Source organism: Notothenia rossii (assembly GCF_949606895.1).
Source record: "Notothenia rossii genome assembly, chromosome: 7".
NCBI classification, from domain to species: domain Eukaryota; kingdom Metazoa; phylum Chordata; class Actinopteri; order Perciformes; family Nototheniidae; genus Notothenia; species Notothenia rossii.
The window spans coordinates 9,617,722-9,635,727 of NC_136905.1; the positions used below are offsets into that span (position 1 = coordinate 9,617,722).

At 41.2% G+C, this 18,006-nt stretch overlaps 1 protein-coding gene and 2 long non-coding RNA genes across 7 annotated transcripts; 2 read left to right on the top strand and 1 right to left on the bottom strand.

Annotated features, from left to right (window-relative positions):
* Positions 1–4,215: 4,215 nt before the first annotated feature.
* Positions 4,216–8,557, top strand: LOC307046760 (zinc finger protein 862-like). 5 transcript variants are annotated; one of them, XM_079693361.1, is made up of 13 exons: positions 4,217–4,790; positions 5,045–5,124; positions 5,289–5,451; positions 5,561–5,644; positions 5,725–6,161; positions 6,239–6,414; positions 6,514–6,683; positions 6,794–7,032; positions 7,120–7,377; positions 7,461–7,670; positions 7,747–7,977; positions 8,094–8,246; positions 8,314–8,556. In XM_079693361.1, the coding sequence occupies exons 2-13, from the start codon at positions 5,047–5,049 to the stop codon at positions 8,488–8,490; spliced, it is 2,376 nt and encodes a 791-aa protein (XP_079549487.1). In that variant the 5' UTR covers positions 4,217–4,790; positions 5,045–5,046; the 3' UTR covers positions 8,491–8,556. The 5 variants fall into 5 exon arrangements, with proteins under 5 accessions (XP_079549485.1, XP_079549487.1, XP_079549488.1 ...); XM_079693362.1 differs by lacking the exon at positions 5,045–5,124 and having other exon boundaries at positions 4,218–4,790; positions 5,725–5,895; positions 5,986–6,161; positions 8,314–8,555; XM_079693359.1 differs by lacking the exon at positions 5,045–5,124 and having other exon boundaries at positions 4,216–4,790; positions 8,314–8,557.
* Positions 8,558–10,958: 2,401 nt separating this feature from the next.
* LOC307046772 lies at positions 10,959–11,461 on the top strand. The gene is made up of 2 exons (XR_013810234.1): positions 10,959–11,102; positions 11,323–11,461. It is a non-coding gene; the product is annotated as an uncharacterized lncRNA (long non-coding RNA).
* A 615-nt stretch (positions 11,462–12,076) lies between these two features.
* Positions 12,077–14,486, bottom strand: LOC307046776. The gene is made up of 2 exons (XR_013810238.1): positions 14,156–14,486; positions 12,077–12,263 (listed from the first exon to the last, which is right to left on the bottom strand). It is a non-coding gene; the product is annotated as an uncharacterized lncRNA (long non-coding RNA).
* Between the last annotated feature and the right edge of the window lie 3,520 nt (positions 14,487–18,006).

Sequence of the window (18,006 nt, forward strand, 5' to 3'; positions counted from 1 at the left end):
AAATGTCTGACTCAACTCTTAAATACATTTTCATTTTAAAATAATGATATATATTAACTTCTAGCTAGCCTTTCAAACAAAGGTGTCACTCAAAGCATTACTAATTGCTGCATTGCAATAATAGCTGGAACTGTCATTTATGTGTTCTGCAATAACTTGCTGAGTGTCTGCTATGAAAGGGTCTATGAATAGGATTTATTTGGGGTAAGAAATACAAGATGTTAGCAAGGATTATACGATTCACGCCAGCAAGATTTACTTATACTGTAAGTAAAAGACATTGTGGACAGACTTTTGCGAGTGAAGCAAATACTCATTTCATTTGCATGAAATTACAGAATGAGACACATCCATACATCCATCCATCCATCTTCTCCCGCTTATCCGTGGTCGGGTCGCGGAGTTAGCAGTTCCAGCAGAGAGCCCCAAACTTTCTTTTCCCTGGCCACATCAACCAGCTCTGACTGGGGGATCCCAAGGCGCTCCCAGGCCAGAGAAGATATATAATCCCTCCATCTGGTTCTAGGTCTACCCCTTGGTCTCTTCCCAGCTGGACGTGCCTGGAACACCTCCCTAGGGAGGCGCCCAGGTGGCATCCTAACTAGGTGCCCGAACCACCTCAACTGGCTCCTTTCGACGCGAAGGAGGAGCGGTTCAACTCCGAGTCCCTCCCGGATGACCGAACTTCTCACCTTACCCCTAAGGGAGACAACAGCCACCCTGCGGAGAAAACCCATCTCGGCCGCTTGTACCCGCGATCTCGTTCTTTCGGTCATGACCCATCCTTCATGACCATAGGTGAGGGTAGGAACGAAAATGGCCCGGTAGACAGAGAGCTTTGCCTTCTGGCTCAGCTCCCTTTTCGTCACAACGGTGCGGTAAAGAGACTGCAGTACCGCTCCCGCTGCTCCGATTCTCCGACCCATCTCACGCTCCATTGTTCCCTCACTCGAGAACAAGACCCCAAGATACTTGAACTCCTTCACTTGGGGTAAGGACTCATTCCCTACTTGGAGTGGACAGTCCATCGGTTTCCTGCTGAGAACCATGGCCTCAGATTTGGAGGTGCTGATCCTCATCCCAGCCGCTTCACACTCGGTTGCGAACCGATCGCGTGAGAGCTGAAGGTCGCAGACCGATGAAGCCATCAGAACCACATCATCTGCAAAAAGCAGTGGTGCAATCCTTAGTCCACCGAACTGCAGACCCCCTCCCCCACGACTACGCCTCGAAATCCGATCCATGTATATTACAAACAGGATTGGTGACAAAGCGCAGCCCTGGCGGAGGCCAACCCTCACCTGAAATGGGTCCGACTTACTGCCGAGGACCCGGACACAGCTCTCGCTTTGGGAGTACAGAGATTGGATGGCCCTGAGTAGAGACCCCCTCACCCCATACTCCCGCAGCACCTCCCACAGTGACTCCCTGGGAATCCGAGAGGCGTGTGCATGTGTGTGAGACACATCCATGAAAAAAAAACATATATTACAAAATCATTTTCTGCAACAGGGAAAACTTGACATTTATGTATTGCTCTGTGAAAGGGAACCATAGACCTATCGTGACATTTTACAGTTTTTGAGACACATAATGTTTCAAGTGGAGAATAATCTCATATATAGTTTTAAAGACTCAATGTGCACAACACAAACATAAATGCCAGCCCTCTGAGAGGAAGATGCTGACTTTGCTTCTGTGAGATATTCAGCACTGCTTAAAACAACACAGTCTCACTCCCTGAACGTCCAGGAGCGATACTTGGTCAGGGTATGGCGTGCAGTTGTGACGCGCAAGTCCGCTTCAGCTTCATAAACGGACGCAAAGAGCTTTCAACTGATTGCAATGTATTCCCATCGGTGGCGGTATATGACGCTCAGGGAAGCACTGCATCGGTCCATGTCGGCGGCACTTAAAAGCAATGTGAGCGTATCCATTCCCATTGGATAACGGAGGATTTTACACCCAGAAGTAAGTAATCTCTTTACTGTCAATTGATTTTACAGTGATATCTGCACTACTCATCAACTCAAAAACACCAGATTATCCTCCAACAAGCCGTTTAGGACAGAGAGTGTATACCAGGTTTCAGCACGAGGAGCAGTGGCGGCGCTAGGGGGTGGCTACTTGGGCTCAAGCCCCGGATGTTTCACTTAAAAATATATATATATATTTTTTTTTAAACGTCTCGGGAGTAATGTGCAGTACCGGAGTCCACCGGAGAGGCAGCCGCTGCGGGACAGTAGCCTGCATACTGCGTAGCCTTCCCTGCCCTGAAGAAAAGTGATCCTTCCTAGTGCCCAGCGCCATATGGCTCTGCTTGTGCCTGACGAGTTTTAAGCTAATAGCCTATAAAGTTATGGATATTAGAAAGTTATTTTCATCGAAGCAGGCGCCACAAGCTGCAGCAGCAGCAGTATCAGCAGCTGACAACAATGTCATCACCAGCATTGAAGAAATGGATGATGTTTCAGGTTTGTGAATCTAATGATATCTGCAGTCTGGCTGACTGAGTAAGAAGTGAAAAAGAGTGATGTCATGTTAATGTTATAGTAAACATGGAGTAACCAAACTAATTATACCCTTTATGTTAGTATGTATACAGAACATGACTAAAAATTATCCTGAGATGTAACGTTCCTTCATACCTCAGTCTACCTTTAAGACACTAAAATAACGCATTCTAATTTTTATATTGTTTTGGAATTATACCGGCTCTCGTTTCAGTACACTTAACAACGGGACCATAGCAACGGAACTGACAGGCAACGGAACTGATAGGCAACCCTCTGAATCAGACTCCGATTGGCTGTGACTGCATCCACTCAGAGTGTCCGATTCAGAAACGTGACTCTTACACTCTTTACGTCACAAACAAAGATGGTGGATGAGAATAGATCTATAAAACGATAAGCAATGCGCCAGAATCAAGGTGAGACTATCCTTTAAAACTCTACGCACATTTGTTTCACCGAAATAAGTAAACGACTGTCTTTGAGTGAGTTAAGGCATTAGTTTGCTTCATTAAAGGATGTTAATGAATAAGTGTTCTCCAGTGCCTTTTGTCCGCTTTAAGGTATTATTAAGGTAGGGTTAATGTTGCTCTCAAAGTGCACCAGATTGATGCTTTTAACTTCAATATTGGAAACGCAGTTGGATGCACTTCAACCAAAACCCAGACAGTGATAAAGCGCACCATTTGTAAAGGCAAAATATCCTTTAAAGCAGGGTCAACAAATAATCTCCATCACCACTTAAAAACACAGTATCTAATATTAAGAGTTGCATGAATTTCGTTCAAGGCAAGGCAACTTTATTTACTTAACACATACAGAGGGTAAATTCAAAGTACATTCACTGACATGAATATGGCGCCACCTTGTGTCATGTTTACAATGCAGATTATTGACATTAGGTCTGGCAATACAGTCAATCATTATCCTGGTGATTATTTCGCAGATAAACCTAGTAACCCCGCCCCCTTTAAAAAACGGCTCTTTTGAACGACTCTTTGAAAGGAACGGAGCCATAAGATCCGGCTCCCTTCAAAGAGCCATAAATCCCATCACTAACAACGATCACACATACGCTCGCTCACTCTCGCTCTACCAACCACACACACACACACACACACACACACACACACACACACACACATGCACACCCCTCTCTCTCTTAAAGGGACAGCGATCTCATCTCACTCTGCATTACCCTAATATCATAACATGTGTGTTCTGGAGAATCACAGAACGGACAATCGTCCTTATTATTATGCCGTTTAAACCAGTTATTTACATTTGTTTGTAAATTGGTCCACACACCACTTCCCCGCAGGGAGGCTCCCCCCGCCATCCTGTTGACAGTGCACGAGCGTCGTGCTCCTTATACTATAAAATTATAGTATGGTATATAAATATATATGTATATACATAACAAATAAGAAAAATAATGGTCATAGTATATAACAGGGCTATTTAATAGTTTTTGAATGGGGACAGTTGATGAAGTGATCCAAAATAAGGGCTCAAGACAAATATGCCTTGAAATATGTATGAGCATATGTATGAGCAATCATGTTAATAGCTACAGATACATTAATGTAATACAACATACTGTAGGAGTGCTTCTATTGCATGTTGTAAAAGTATGACGCAGAAATCAGGGAACAATATGTTAAGAATGTCACAAGGCTCACGACCCAAACGCACAACACCAGAAACAGGTCAGGATTAACAAGGTCTTTAATAAAGGCAAAAACACAAAGCGCTCACTAGGAGGAAAAACTGAGAAATTATAAGATCCAAAACTCCAAACAAAAACATCTACATGGACCATACAAAATGAAACAAAAGGAGTCCATCAAAAACATACTCAACGAGGTCAAGGAATGACCGGCAGGCCCGGTGAGACAAGACGAACTGGCACAGGACAAAGGTAGACGCAGACTATACAGTGTTTCCCACACAATGTTAATACTTTGGCGGGCCGCCCAGGTATATTAAGGCCCGCCCAAGTATATTTCGGACCTTTTTTAATTTTTTTTATCCGTCCGCGAGCGACGCCATCTGCGAGTGATTAACTAATGGACAATGAGCCCTCGCTCTACGCCTCCTGTGCCTGTTCGCTCTGCGGTTGATTAACTAGGGGACAATAATCCCCCCCTGTTCGCTCTGCGATCGATTAACTAGTGTATGATCCCTCGCTCGACACCTCCTGTTCGTGCTGCCATCGCGTGGAGGGAAACGAGAAACGGAGAAGACGACGTTAATTTAGAAGACGCGGACACTAAGGTAAAGTAACTATTTTCTCCTTATTGTGTTGTTGTTTTCTGACTTTGGTAGGAGATTCGAATTATTTGAAGTTAGTGGCAACTAAGAGTGTATTTAACGTGATCAGGCCAACTTTGCTGCGTGCAAGTTACGTGTGCTAAATTAAATATAAAAAAGATTATAATTCGTTTTCTCTTCGGGCTATGCCAGTTAGAAGGACACAGATTAACTTTAGCTAAGGTTAGACTGTTAATTTCCCCTGCATTACTCCTCAGATATGAGTATTCAAAAATATTTTAAGAGAATACGGCGTGAGGATGAGGAGGAGAGACGAGGAGAGGAGGAGAGACCACAGGTAACTTAGCCAATGTTAGCATTTTGCTTGCAATGGCAATAATAAATGCATAAGTCTCAATAATGATATATGTCGGTTCGTTTGACCTGACATTATACAATTGCAGTCAACAGTGAGTTGCAATGCAGAGACCAAACTAGATTCAAGCTTGTTTTCAATTCTAGCCGGTGGTCAGTGAAGATGCTGGCACAACTAGTCAGAGTACTGAGGGAGAGGCAGCAGGTCCCAGTGTGGTAGAAGCAGCAGCAGGTCCCAGTGTAGAAGCAGGTGCAGGTCCCAGTGTGATACAAGCAGCAGCAGGTCCCAGTGTGGTACAAGCAGGTGCAGGTGAACAAGCAGCACAGTTCCAAGCATCACAGACACAGACACAGACATAGTATAATAGCAAGGAGAACTCTACCATTTAAATGCAGTAATACCAATGCATTATTTTCAGATTCCAAGCATCGCCACTCAGGATGGAACCCTGATTGGCTCAAAATGCCACAGTTCAAGAATTGGCTCTACCTCACCCAGCATGGTATGAATGGCATTTGCAAGTTCATATTTGTAATAAAACTTATTTTTTGTAAGAATTAACACGTTTTTCTTTTTAAAAAGGAATGTTTTGCCGAATCTGCAGGCTACACAAGCCTCCAATAAAGAAAGGCCCCTTAAAACGGGCTTTCATAGAAGTTGGGATTCTTGTTTTCCGCAAGGATTATATCGAGCGCCACATCTCCTCAGAGCCTCATCAATATAGTGTAAAGCATCAGGTCTCACTTGCATCAGGTATATCATTTTTTTATGTAAAGCTAATTTCTGCAACCTATCAACCATGTTTGGCTCATATAATGAATTATGTCTTTGCCCTTGGTCTAGGCTACTCAGTGATGCAGGCTTTTGAGCCCACAGTTATTATGGAGCATGAGGCCGTCATAGGTGGACTCAAATGCCTTTACTGGCTAGTAAAGAACGAGATTGCTCACCAAACCAACTACCCTAAGCTCTTAAGTTTAGCTCAGCTTTTGGGTTGTGATTACTTTGAAAAGCTGAAGGTAAACCTAGTACAAAATGATGCTTGTGAAACTAAGAACTTTAACCAGCTAAATGTTAAATGATCTCTTTTTCTCAGGTGGATCAAAGAAACAATTATCAATCACACAGAATAGTGGATGAAATGCTGGAGATCCTTGCAGAGATAGTAGAGTCGCCTATTTTGGAAGAGATAAGGTCATCTCAAGCAATCAGCCTAGAGGTTGATGAAACCACAGATGTATCTGTAAACCGCCAGCTGGATTTACATGTTAGGTGGGGTATTTTTTAAAGGAATGATGTGCATTTAAATAAAGGCCTAGTTAAACTTAATATTTATTAATATGTGTGAAAACCTATACATTTTTATTTTAGACACCTGGATAAAGAGGGTTATGTTTTCAACCACTTCCTTGACCTGGTAACTCTGGAAGATGGGAAAGCTGACAGCATTGTTGCTGCCATCAAGAGTGTACTACAGAAGAAGGATCTCCCGGTAGACAGGCTCTACGGACTCGGGACAGACGGTGCAGCAGTGATGACGGGTATGGAGTTTATTGTTAAATCTAATGGATTGTGTGAAATTTGAATTGTCAGCTGTTATTAAAGGAAACAAAATGACGCCCTCAACACTGCATTTAATTCTTAAACTTAGGCCGTCTGAATGGAGTGGCAAAGCAGCTCACAGACAGTTTTCCAAAGCTGGTTTCTGTAGCGTGTGCTGCTCACAGACTGGCACTGGCATGCAAAGATGCCTCAAATGCTGTCAGGTATATGGCAAACTTCAGGAACCACCTGCAGGAACTGCACCTATTCTTCCGAAATAGTGCAAATAGGTCAGCCACACTGAGTGCTGCCGCTACCACTCTTGGTCTGAACGACTTGAAAGTCAAGGTGTGTTTTCACCTATTTTCATAATACTATTGTGGTGTCATATTATTTACATATATTTTACTAACCAGTGTTTCTACTTGTTGTTAGGAGGTGAAAGATACAAGGTGGCTATCGCAGCACCTAGCCGTTCAAAACCTCCAGAGGAACCTTCCAGCTGTGCTGGCTGCTCTGGCGGAAGAAGCGAGCACAAGGAAGTGCCCAGTGGCCAAAGGTCTATACACCTTCTGTGCCACATACCGCTTTGTGGCTGCCCTCTACCTTCAGGCAGATGTGCTGCCCCACATTGCAATGCTGTCCAAGGTGTTTCAGAGAGCTGATGTGAACTTTCTCCACATAAAGGAGCAGGTAGATTACAAAGAAATGCATTTGATGCTCCCAGTTATTTGCATTATCCATCCTATTATATTGTTGTCTTTTTCCACATTTAGGTGCCAGTCACACTTGTTACTCTGAGGAGAATTCTGGAGGCAGGCGAGACCCCACTCCCCGGAACGTTCCTTGCTCGCCTACACCAAGACTTGGACAACCCAGGTGGACTTGGGGCGTTTAGCAATGCCGGAGAGGAGGAGAGGATCAGGAGGGGACACGGAATTCTGGAGCGGCCCCGGGAAGATATGTGGGCCAGATTTGTCAGAGATGTAAATACATCCCTTCTTACTTTTACATTCCAATATTTATTTTCCTTGAACTGAAAAATGTATAATATCATTCCAGGTCCTCAAACCTTACATCTGCAGCCTGGAGAGCAACATTGAGAGCAGGTTCCAGCATATTGAAGTGCTGGGGGCCTTCAGTGTCCTGGGTCCAAAGGCAGTTACCTCCAATGATGTAACCAACATTTCAATGTTGCAGACCCTTGCCAACAAATTCATCCCAGGGCAGGATGCCACAGTTATCCAAGAGTGGACCTCCTACAAGCAGCATGTTCTTGAAGGAACATTTAAGGTTGGTAAATACTTAAATTAATATGAACTTGACGGTTAGAATTGCTTGTTTTGACATCTGTAAATGTTTCAATTATACTGTATACTCATTTGCCCTGCCTTGGCTAATCTCTGAAGGACAAGACACAAGCTGAGATCATGCAGCTCCTGGCCAGTGAGAAGGACGAATGGGCAGAAATATACCCAAACCTCAGCCTTCTCTCTTCAGCGGGGTTGGTCATCCCTGTCTCCAGTGTAAACTGCGAGAGGGATTTTTCTACGATGAACAGGGTAAGTGTCATTCCCTGTTGCATGTCATTCTGTATAGTTCATTTAAAACAAACTGTCTGTTTTACAGGTGAAAACTGACATGAGAAACCGACTGAAAGGGGAGCACCTGGCTGCATGTATGCGGATAGCAGTCAGTGGACCAGCACCAGAGGCATTCCCATACACACAGGCGTTGGAGCTGTTCGTCAACAAACCCAGACGGATTAAGTGCTCTGACAAACAGTGCCATCTTTGTACAAAATGAATATTGCCATACAGTAATGTAAAGTTAATGAATAAACATGTTGTTAAAACTTGTTGTTTGTCACATGTGTTGCACGTCACAAAGCCCGCCCCGCGGTCCGCTCGCAGCCCCCCCCCCAAGTATATTTCAGATCTGTGGGAAACACTGCTATATATACACACTAGGTAAGGGGACACAGGTGGCAACAATTAAGGGAGGGGCTGACGATCACACTGGAGGCAGGAATGGCTCTGAAACGAGAGGGAAAGGTTACTACAAAATAAAACATGACTTCACAAGACAAAGCAAAAGACAAAAGGACTGAACTAAATGAATTAACTCAACATAAATGTCTAGACACCACACAGATGACATTTTCAGAACTCATGTCATCTAACATGTAAACCATTAACTAATTTAACCATCAACATCAATTTAAGTGCACACCCCAGTGCAACAATGGTTTTGAATAAACACATCAGTATATTGAAAGATTCAAGGAGTGGGCCCTACAGTCAGGAACTAGCTTACTTTTTTAACATTCTACTCAAAGGGCCGGTATATATTACCTTCGCCAATCGCATAGCCCTGGTATATGTCAAATAGTCATTATAATATTTTTGAATGTATCAACAACAAAAACAAAAAGTAATAGTATGGTACATCCAGGTATCATAAGTTATTTTCTTTAAGTATTTGCGGTTGGCCATATTGGATATGTCTGGACATGTCGAACTGCTTGAAGCTTGGAACTGATGACTGACAGTGACCAAATGGTTTGTTTATATGTTCTGGTGGTAAGGGTCTGATACCACACAAGAGTTGCTAATTACTTTAGCCCCGACCTAGCTTTTATTTCTGGATGGTGTTTACATTCACACCATACTTCTCAGTATTTAGCCAACATTGCAGAGCGTATTTAAGTTAAAAGCTTGAAAGCAATAGCTTTAAATGAGGTTGAGTTAATAATAGAAGCTAATTCTTATGGAGATTGGTGATTTAACCTGTTAAGGCCCTCCCGCAACATCTTGCAGGAAACAGTGTCTGAGGGCATGTTCATTTAATAAGCTATGAATGTTTTATATACATGTAACGGGAAGAAACTCATCTCACTGATCATTTTCTTTTTTTTTCAAAAAAAACCACACAATGCTAACGCTGAGCCTCTGAATTAGCAACGAGCGAAAAATGCTAACAGATTTACTGCAATGAAACTCACTCATAAAACTTTATTATTTATCCATTCTGCACATCCAACCCATCGATCTGATCGTGAGATGACACAGAATCGTTGGGTACAGACATTATCACTCAATGATACGAACTCGCGACTTTATAAACAAAAACAGACATCAAACATGTGGCGCTAGGTAGCTAAAAACGCTAACATGGTTTACCTGTGTCGTAGTCTGGTCAAAAGTGGTCTTCAATGGCATTACAATGATAAAAACGCTGCTGAAGTTAATCCATAGGTTAATCCAATGTGCCTGTGTCCCTTTGAAATGATTTCTGATCATCCATAAGCAATAGAGAGGCGAAGTCCCTCCCCTTCCGGGAGCCTCCATGGGACCCCGGAAGCGGAAAATTATACATTGAAGTCAATGGAGAGAGAAAAGTTATCTTTTGATTCCGTTTGAATTGTGCCACGAATGACACATATGATGTTTGTCAATCTTAAACAATCATTTCCATGCAAAAAAAGTCACAGTTTGTCGTAAAAATGCTGAAATATAAGACTATGAATAATACGCAACTAGAAAGACTACAAATCCCAAATGCATTCTGGGTCGCGTAAGTGATGTCATAGGCGATAATGCTCCAAGACTGGTTGTGACTCTCAAAGCAAAGAGGAAGAAGAAGACTGATTTATTCCCTCCAATAAATATAAGAGATTGCTCCAATAAATTCACTTTTACAAGAGGCCTGTGTGCTTTGTACGAGGTTGTAATCACAAAAGAGATCATACCACTTGCTCGTTCTATCGCTTCCCGTCTGATGAAAGGACCAGGAGTCGTCGGACCAAACATATCAGGTAATATACATGTTTTGCATGGAACATAGTCAAGTTAGCTACCTAGCTAGTAGCGAGCATGTTAGTTAGCATTATATTACATTACTTAGCCTTGTCATTTGTATTAGCCTTAACATGAAGTAAACCAAAATGTTAAACAGTAAGAGTAGTCATGATGGTAAGTATTTTGTGAAACATTTGAAGAGTAGCCTATCGCCCCTTCCACCAGGTGCTAAGGGGGCGGGAGGTAGGCTAACGCCACATTAGTATCAGCGATCTTTTCTACTTAATGCTATCTGCACAAATGGTTAACATTGACCATTAAAAGATCAGGCAGTTCAGGGAGAGTCGAAGGAAGGAAGGCAGGCAGCTTTGCATGACATTCTTCTGGACGTGTTTCATTGTGATGATAGTGAGAGTGAGTCAATCTGTTTGTTGGAAAGACAGTAGTTGAGTGATTACTGAGAAAATTATTAAAATAGATAATTATTCAGTGTTGTTACTTTAAAAAGTGTTGTTACTGAACTTTTTCTCTTTTATTTTCTTTACCTCACCTGTAACTGCTGAGACCCTGAGGAACATGCACACTGGACTGACCTGCTCTAGCAACCTGATTTCCACTGTACGTAATAGTATTTGGTTATGGTATATTATTTATATACATCAAAGGCACAATGCACCCCTCAGAGACACACATGTATTGAGTGGGATATTTTGCATTGGTCATGTGAAATCATCTTTACATACTAGAAAACTGTAGGAGCGGCAACTTGTTTTGAAATTGAATTTTTAATATCCGATAATAAAGTTGATCTGTTTTCTTTATTCTTCTCTCTCCCCAGCTCCATCCATCACCATTCTCTGTTCCTGCTTGCTAATCAATATTCATATTTTTTTACACAATTACAAATAAAGTCAATGTATTGTATGACATGAAGTTGTGCTTCATTCTGAGTCAATAATAAATTCATTCTGCCTTCAGCTGCAAAATTATTGTGGACTGCACCGACATCCATGTAGCTGCCCCCCCCCCCCCCCCAGTAAGATGAACCAAGCAAAGTTGACATACTCAACATACAGCTGTACTCTTAAGTTTACATGAAGAATTTGTGAAATATTGGTAATAACAGGTTTAAATGATTATTAGTAATTAATTATATAATTTTCTCATCGTAGATGAGCAGACAGGGAGCAGATGAGAAAAGCAGAATATGCAGCTGCCATTTTCCACATGGAAAAGAGAAAGGGCCAAGTGTATTTGAGTGGACAAAAGAGCAATCCCAAATACGAAAAATAAAATTATACAATTTACAGATATGTATACAAATAAATATATATCCTATATACACCATCATGTATAATGATGGTGTATGATGTATAAGGAAGTGTGGTAGATAACAAGTAAATATAGAGTTACATACAGATCCATGTTACAGCAAGAGATGGAATAACTAAGAAGCACACAGTATAATAATAATTACACGCAACAATTAAATAACTGCTCAGCATCTCCACCACAATCCGAATCTGCTGTGTCCTGTTTTCCTTCCCTCTGCATAACACCCAATCACACATACGAAACACAACGCAGAGTCCGAGGGTGTTAAGAGTATGTTTATTTAAATGTCCTCCTCTCTACTGGCCAACACAGGGAGCATATGCTGGGTGTAGAATTGTTCCAGGAGGAGGAGATTTCCATGCCATGCAGGGTCTTTGGGGATGGGGATGATGATCCCCTCCTTCGTGGTCCACAGTAGCAGAGACTCCGGTCTGTGATGTGCAGCTGTTATATAATATACAATACATTTTTTTGAAAAACATTTGATCAAAAAATAAGGATTTGGTCAGGATCTAGAGTCAGTGTGTAGTTTATTAATTAATCAATCAATGCTCTCTACATTAGGAAAACACATACCAGTGTACCAGAGGGAGTCACACACAGCTGTGCCTAGATAACCAAACAAATTGACAACAGGGATGCAAACTCATCAGGTATGAAAAAGGTGACAAGGATCCGAGCCCCCTGACCCCACAGAATATCGGCTTTAAAATGAGGAATAACAGAGGATTTTAGCAGTCAGAACAACTAAAGCAGCAGTGTTAATATTAACAGAAACGCCATAGAGTCACATCTAATAGAAATATATAAAAAGCATTTATTTTAATTGTGTAGCAGTCAGTTTATAATTTTGGCAGCACTGTTGATCATTTTGAAAATGTATTTTCATGCCTCTGTGCAAGGCTTAGTCTTTCTATCTTTATAGCCACTGGTGTAAAGTAACTAAGTTCATAAACTCAACAAGTACTATACTTGGGCACAATTTTGAGATACTTGTAATTACTTAAGTATTTCAATGTTTTGCTACTTTGTACTTCTACTCCACTACAGTTCAGAGGTAAATGGTGTACTTTTACTCCACTAAATGTATGTAATACCTTTAGTTACTTTACAGATGTGGATGAATGATGTGAAATATAATCAAGTGTTAAATCAGACTTTAGTTCCACCTGGAGTAAATCCACAAGCTACCCTGCACGTATACAAAGTCATTCAAACTAGCTGCACCTTTAACAGCTTTGATAACACTTTAATGATCAATCATTATAAAACATATCATATTATTCTGAAATGGACCAATCTGCAAAATGACTACTTTTACTGTCGCTACTTTCACTATATTTTGATAATAATACTTTTCTACTTTTACTTGAGGAACATTTGGAATGCAGGACTTTTACTGTAACAGAGTATTCCTACACTCTGGTACTTCTACTTTTACTCAAGTACAAGAACTGAGTACTTCTACTTTTAATCAATTACAAGATATATACTTATACCACCTCTGTTTATAGCCTATGAAAAAAACGATTAGAAAACGAAGGCTAAAGCTAACGTTAGCAGATAGTGACAATGTATGCTAGTTGGCTAGCTCAACGATAATATTGCGACGGGAAAAAAAAACTTTTCAGTGCACATCACGCTCTGCCGCTCCGACAGGGAGCTCTACTGTGAACACCTGAACGGCCCGTTCTAACAGCTGTTCACCAGCGGTCCAGTCTGTGCCACAGTGACTCCGGACGCACAGTTAATATTAACGAACGCACCGTAGGTAATGTAGCTGCTGAAGCTAGACCATCATCGCCGAGCAGCAGAGGCTTATTATACATCATGAGCAGAGCCGACAGGCAGGAAGACTCGAGCACACAGCTCGCGTTTCATTATAATATATATATAAAAAAAAGCTCGCGGCCGCACATTAATCCGGGTCCCAGACCCCCTCCCATACCCCAAAAATATTTTTATTGCAGATCTACAGGAATCACAAAAACGACCTATTTTGGATTCAAAACGGAGAATTTCGCCGAAAGGTGACAAGTTTGCATCCCTGGACAAGATAACCAAAATCCTTGAATCTACACACAGCAAATAAACTCAAATGACACAACGAGATGTAAAAAGGAGATCACACATATCGTCGATATAGAACTGGCCGCTTCAATCTGAAGAGCAACTAAAACAAAACACGGGAGTGTATCTTGTTCTTGTGAACACTAATGTTATCCACAGACACCACAAAGTTCTTAAGGAGAAAACTAGTTGCTAAAACAAAACACGTTAGTGTACCTTGTTAGCTAGCTGACATTAACCTTAAACATTGCACTCATATTACTCACTGAAACCTTGTAAAGCCGGTCCCGCATGCTGGCTCTTACAGAACCGCTCCCTTTCGTGTATGTACAGCTCTCAACATGCCCAGACTTGTAGTGATTTTCACCTCGTTTTATACTTTTTCGCCTCATTCTGAAAGAAACAGGTGAAATTTACTGACGTGACAGCCATCTTTGTGATGGTGACGCGTATTGTGCGAGACCAGAGACCTGTAGTTCACTGAGCGGTTTCACACAAAAAAAATTGTAACTTCACAGTTTTACGACACATTTTTATTTTTTTGACTTGCAAAATGTTCTTTTAATTTGACAAACATCATATGTGTCATTCGTGGCACAATTCAAACGGGATCGAAAGATGATTTTTCTCTCTCCATTGACGTCAATGTATAATTTTCCGCTTCCGGGGTCCCATGGGTCGGAAGTAGATGGGCGGGACTTCGCCTCTCTATAAACCCTGCTTTTCCGTTTCCAGATGTCAGAGCGAGAGATAGGTTCGCTTTCATGCAAAACTGCGGGCGCGAAGCCCCCACCTTTTTGTTTTACCATGTGTGTGTTTGGGGAAACAGATTTCACTTGTTTTGCATCAATCTTGATACAGGGTACTTATTATATGTTGTACTTTGGATTCCTAAAGCTTTTAGTCTACTAACCCATCATCCAAAGGTAGTTTTCACTATAAGTAAAAAATAACTTTTGGACGGACACTATAACTTACAGTTTTTTACTATGTTCAATCTGAATTTTCTTTAAAATAAAAAACCTCTACATTGATTCTGACTTTTTATACATCCAACTCACAGGTTTATCATTACTTTGAGAAAAAAGATTATTAATTTAAACCTTTTAGAAGGGAAGATATGGTCATTTGTTCAGGGAATGTCATTTTCGAGCCTGAGACCTGAAAAACAGGCTCAGGGCTAAACAGGTTAAGTTTTGGCTCTAATAATAGTATGGTATATCAGAATATCATAACAAATATAAAAAGGTCACACAAACTAGCCTTTTAGAGTCACAGTATAGTGTGTCTGTGTGTGTGCGTGTGTGTGTGTGTGTGTGTGTGTGTGTGTGTGTGTGTGTGTGTGTGTGTGTGTGTGTGTGTGTGTGTGTGTGTGTGTGTGTGTGTGTGTGTGTGTGTGTGTGTGTGTGTGCGCATGTGTTTGCATGTGTTTAGTATGTGTGTGGGGAGACAATGGGAGACATTGTTATATCAAAAACAGTAAAGAAACTGTGACATGTAAAGAAAAGATTTTCTCTAAAACTGTGATGTTACATCCCTCAGATGTCTATTCTTCTTTTTTAAAACCCACACTGTGAGAAAGGAACTAGATTATCTGAATGATTACTTTTTGTTTTAAACCAACAGTATGGGGACACCTGCCATAGACAGAGTCTCTGGCCGTTTCTCAATCGCAAGGATACTGGCTTGGTAGTCGCATACTTCCAAGTCACTTCCTTCAGAAACGAAGCAAGTATACTTCCAAGCCACGGCTTCGGAAACCAAAGAAGAATGGAAGAGGCTAACAAGTGTGCCACTCTCTCTAACGGTTTCAACATAAACTGTACCGAAAATAAATACCTCACGATGTCTATCTAATTATGAACTTGCTTTACTTTCACGGAACACATTTTTGGTGATAACAAATGCAACAAAGTAACATATTTACCAACACATGTTCTACGCCACTACATACTTACATTTAAATGTGTGCTGTTCTGCGTCGGTTCAGCCATTCTCTGCAAGGGTTTTTGAAATTGGTCCGTGCGCAAAGCATTGTGGGGATTTGAAGGACGCGAAGTCTACCCATGTGCAGCCTCGAAATTACCCCCAAACCAAGGACGTGGCCTCGGTGGAATTCCAAGTATGCTGGAGATTGGAACAGTCCTTCGGCGGCACTCGATGACGTAGCATCTTTGAAATATTGGCTTGGAAGCCAGTTTCCTCGCGATTGAGAAACGGCCACAGGGACTGAGCATAAAACAGGAAAGGGAGGGGAAAAGAAGGGGGAGGGTCTGGAGGGGGAGGTGTTTTGACTCTACAGAGTCACATGGACCCTAGGGTGGGGAAAAGGAAGGGGTAGATGATTAATTTGATAGATCTGACTTGATTGTTGTGATGGCTGAAGGAAGAGACACGGTCGAGGAAGAAGCAGTAAAATAACTTGTTTGTAAAAAGGACAGCACTAGTCTAGTCCTTTTTTTTCAAATGTATGTCAGTTTCAAGAAAAGATGAGAGGTTTTATGCATGACGTGCAAAATATCCTGCAACCCTACCAAAAAGAAAAAGAAGGCACAGGTAAATTATGTTGACAAGTGAGTTGTATGTTGTAATATTTGTATGTTGATAACAATGTCTGTAGTGTTTCATAATATAATGAACGAAGTCATAGAGGGAAAAAATGAAAACAGCATGTTGAAAAAAGTAATGTTATATTAAAAATAACATGAAAGAAGTCACGGTAAAGCATCTAAAAAAACATTTTTAAAAAGTCAAAACTGCATTGTCTCTCTGCAACAGCCTTGCCAGCCTTACTAACTTGCCAATTAGAATTGGATTATTAAAGAACATCTATTCAGAAAAAGTACTTCATTTTTTACCAGTTGTAAAGTTTTGCATGCATTAAAAAAGGTTTAATGAGAGGATGGAATCAAAGCTGAACAATGTATAACATAAAAAGGCAGACGTACTGAAAACCCAACCCCAGAAGGGGGTCTGGGGGGATTCTCCCCCAGGAGATTTTTAGAAATACTAACATATAAACTACGCATTCTGGTACACTCTGAGAAGAAAATAAATACATCTGTTGCTACCCGACTTAATATGTTATGCCATTGTTTGTTGACAGCTTGCTGCTCCACACAGAGAGAAGAGCAAAGAGGAGATAGTCTGTGTGAATTACTTTAAATTGTGGGTAACGGTAGATAGCTCCCATTGTTCTGCGACCTGTCAATCATCCAACCGGGGGTCATATTTTATTATGTAACTATAAAGAATAGTTCTACCGCAAAGGTATTCTCCGTGGGGACATCCGGCAACAATCTTGATTCTGATTGGCCAGAAGACTCGAAAAAACATCAGCAAAGATGTTTTATTGAGAAGATGATCACTACGTGACAGAAGTTTTCAAAACCGTTGGTCTCCGGTACTTCCTGTCCAACGCCGACTGCATGCACAGCGTTAGAAAATCGGGACTTCAAAATAAGTTTGACTTTTTTCAGCAAACTCACACATCTGCGACCCACTCGAAACGGGGTCGCGAGTCGCGACCCACCAGTCGAGAATCATTGCACTTGACTGTTACTCTAAATGGCTAGTTTTTGTGATTTTTAACACTTTTTTCAGTGAAACATTGCAGTCTCTTGATAACTTTTGTGACTTTTGCGGTTTTTGTGTGACTAAGATACTTTCAGTTACACTTTAACTGAATATTAAGATAGTGATCTTGAGATGTAGATTTATCTGGAGCTTCTGGTAAAATCTCGTCCAATTATCTATGAGGGAATCAACATTGCAACGTTTGCAGATGCAATGATGTTTTGCATCTGAGATTGTGGTTGTCATGCCTTTGTTTATTTAATATTGCATTGTGTTTATTTGTATATACCTATTTCTGATTAGTATTGTTCTGTTTTAAGCAGTGCTGAATATCTCACAGAAGCAAAGTCTGCATCTTCCTCTCAGAGGGCTGGCATTTGTGTTTGTGTTGTGCACATACAGTCTTTGAAACTATATATGAGATTATTCTCCACTTGAAACATTATGTGTCTCAAAAACTGTAAAATGTCATGACAAATCTATGGTTCCCTTTCACAGAGCAATACATACATGTCAAGTCTTCCCTGTTGCACAACATTAT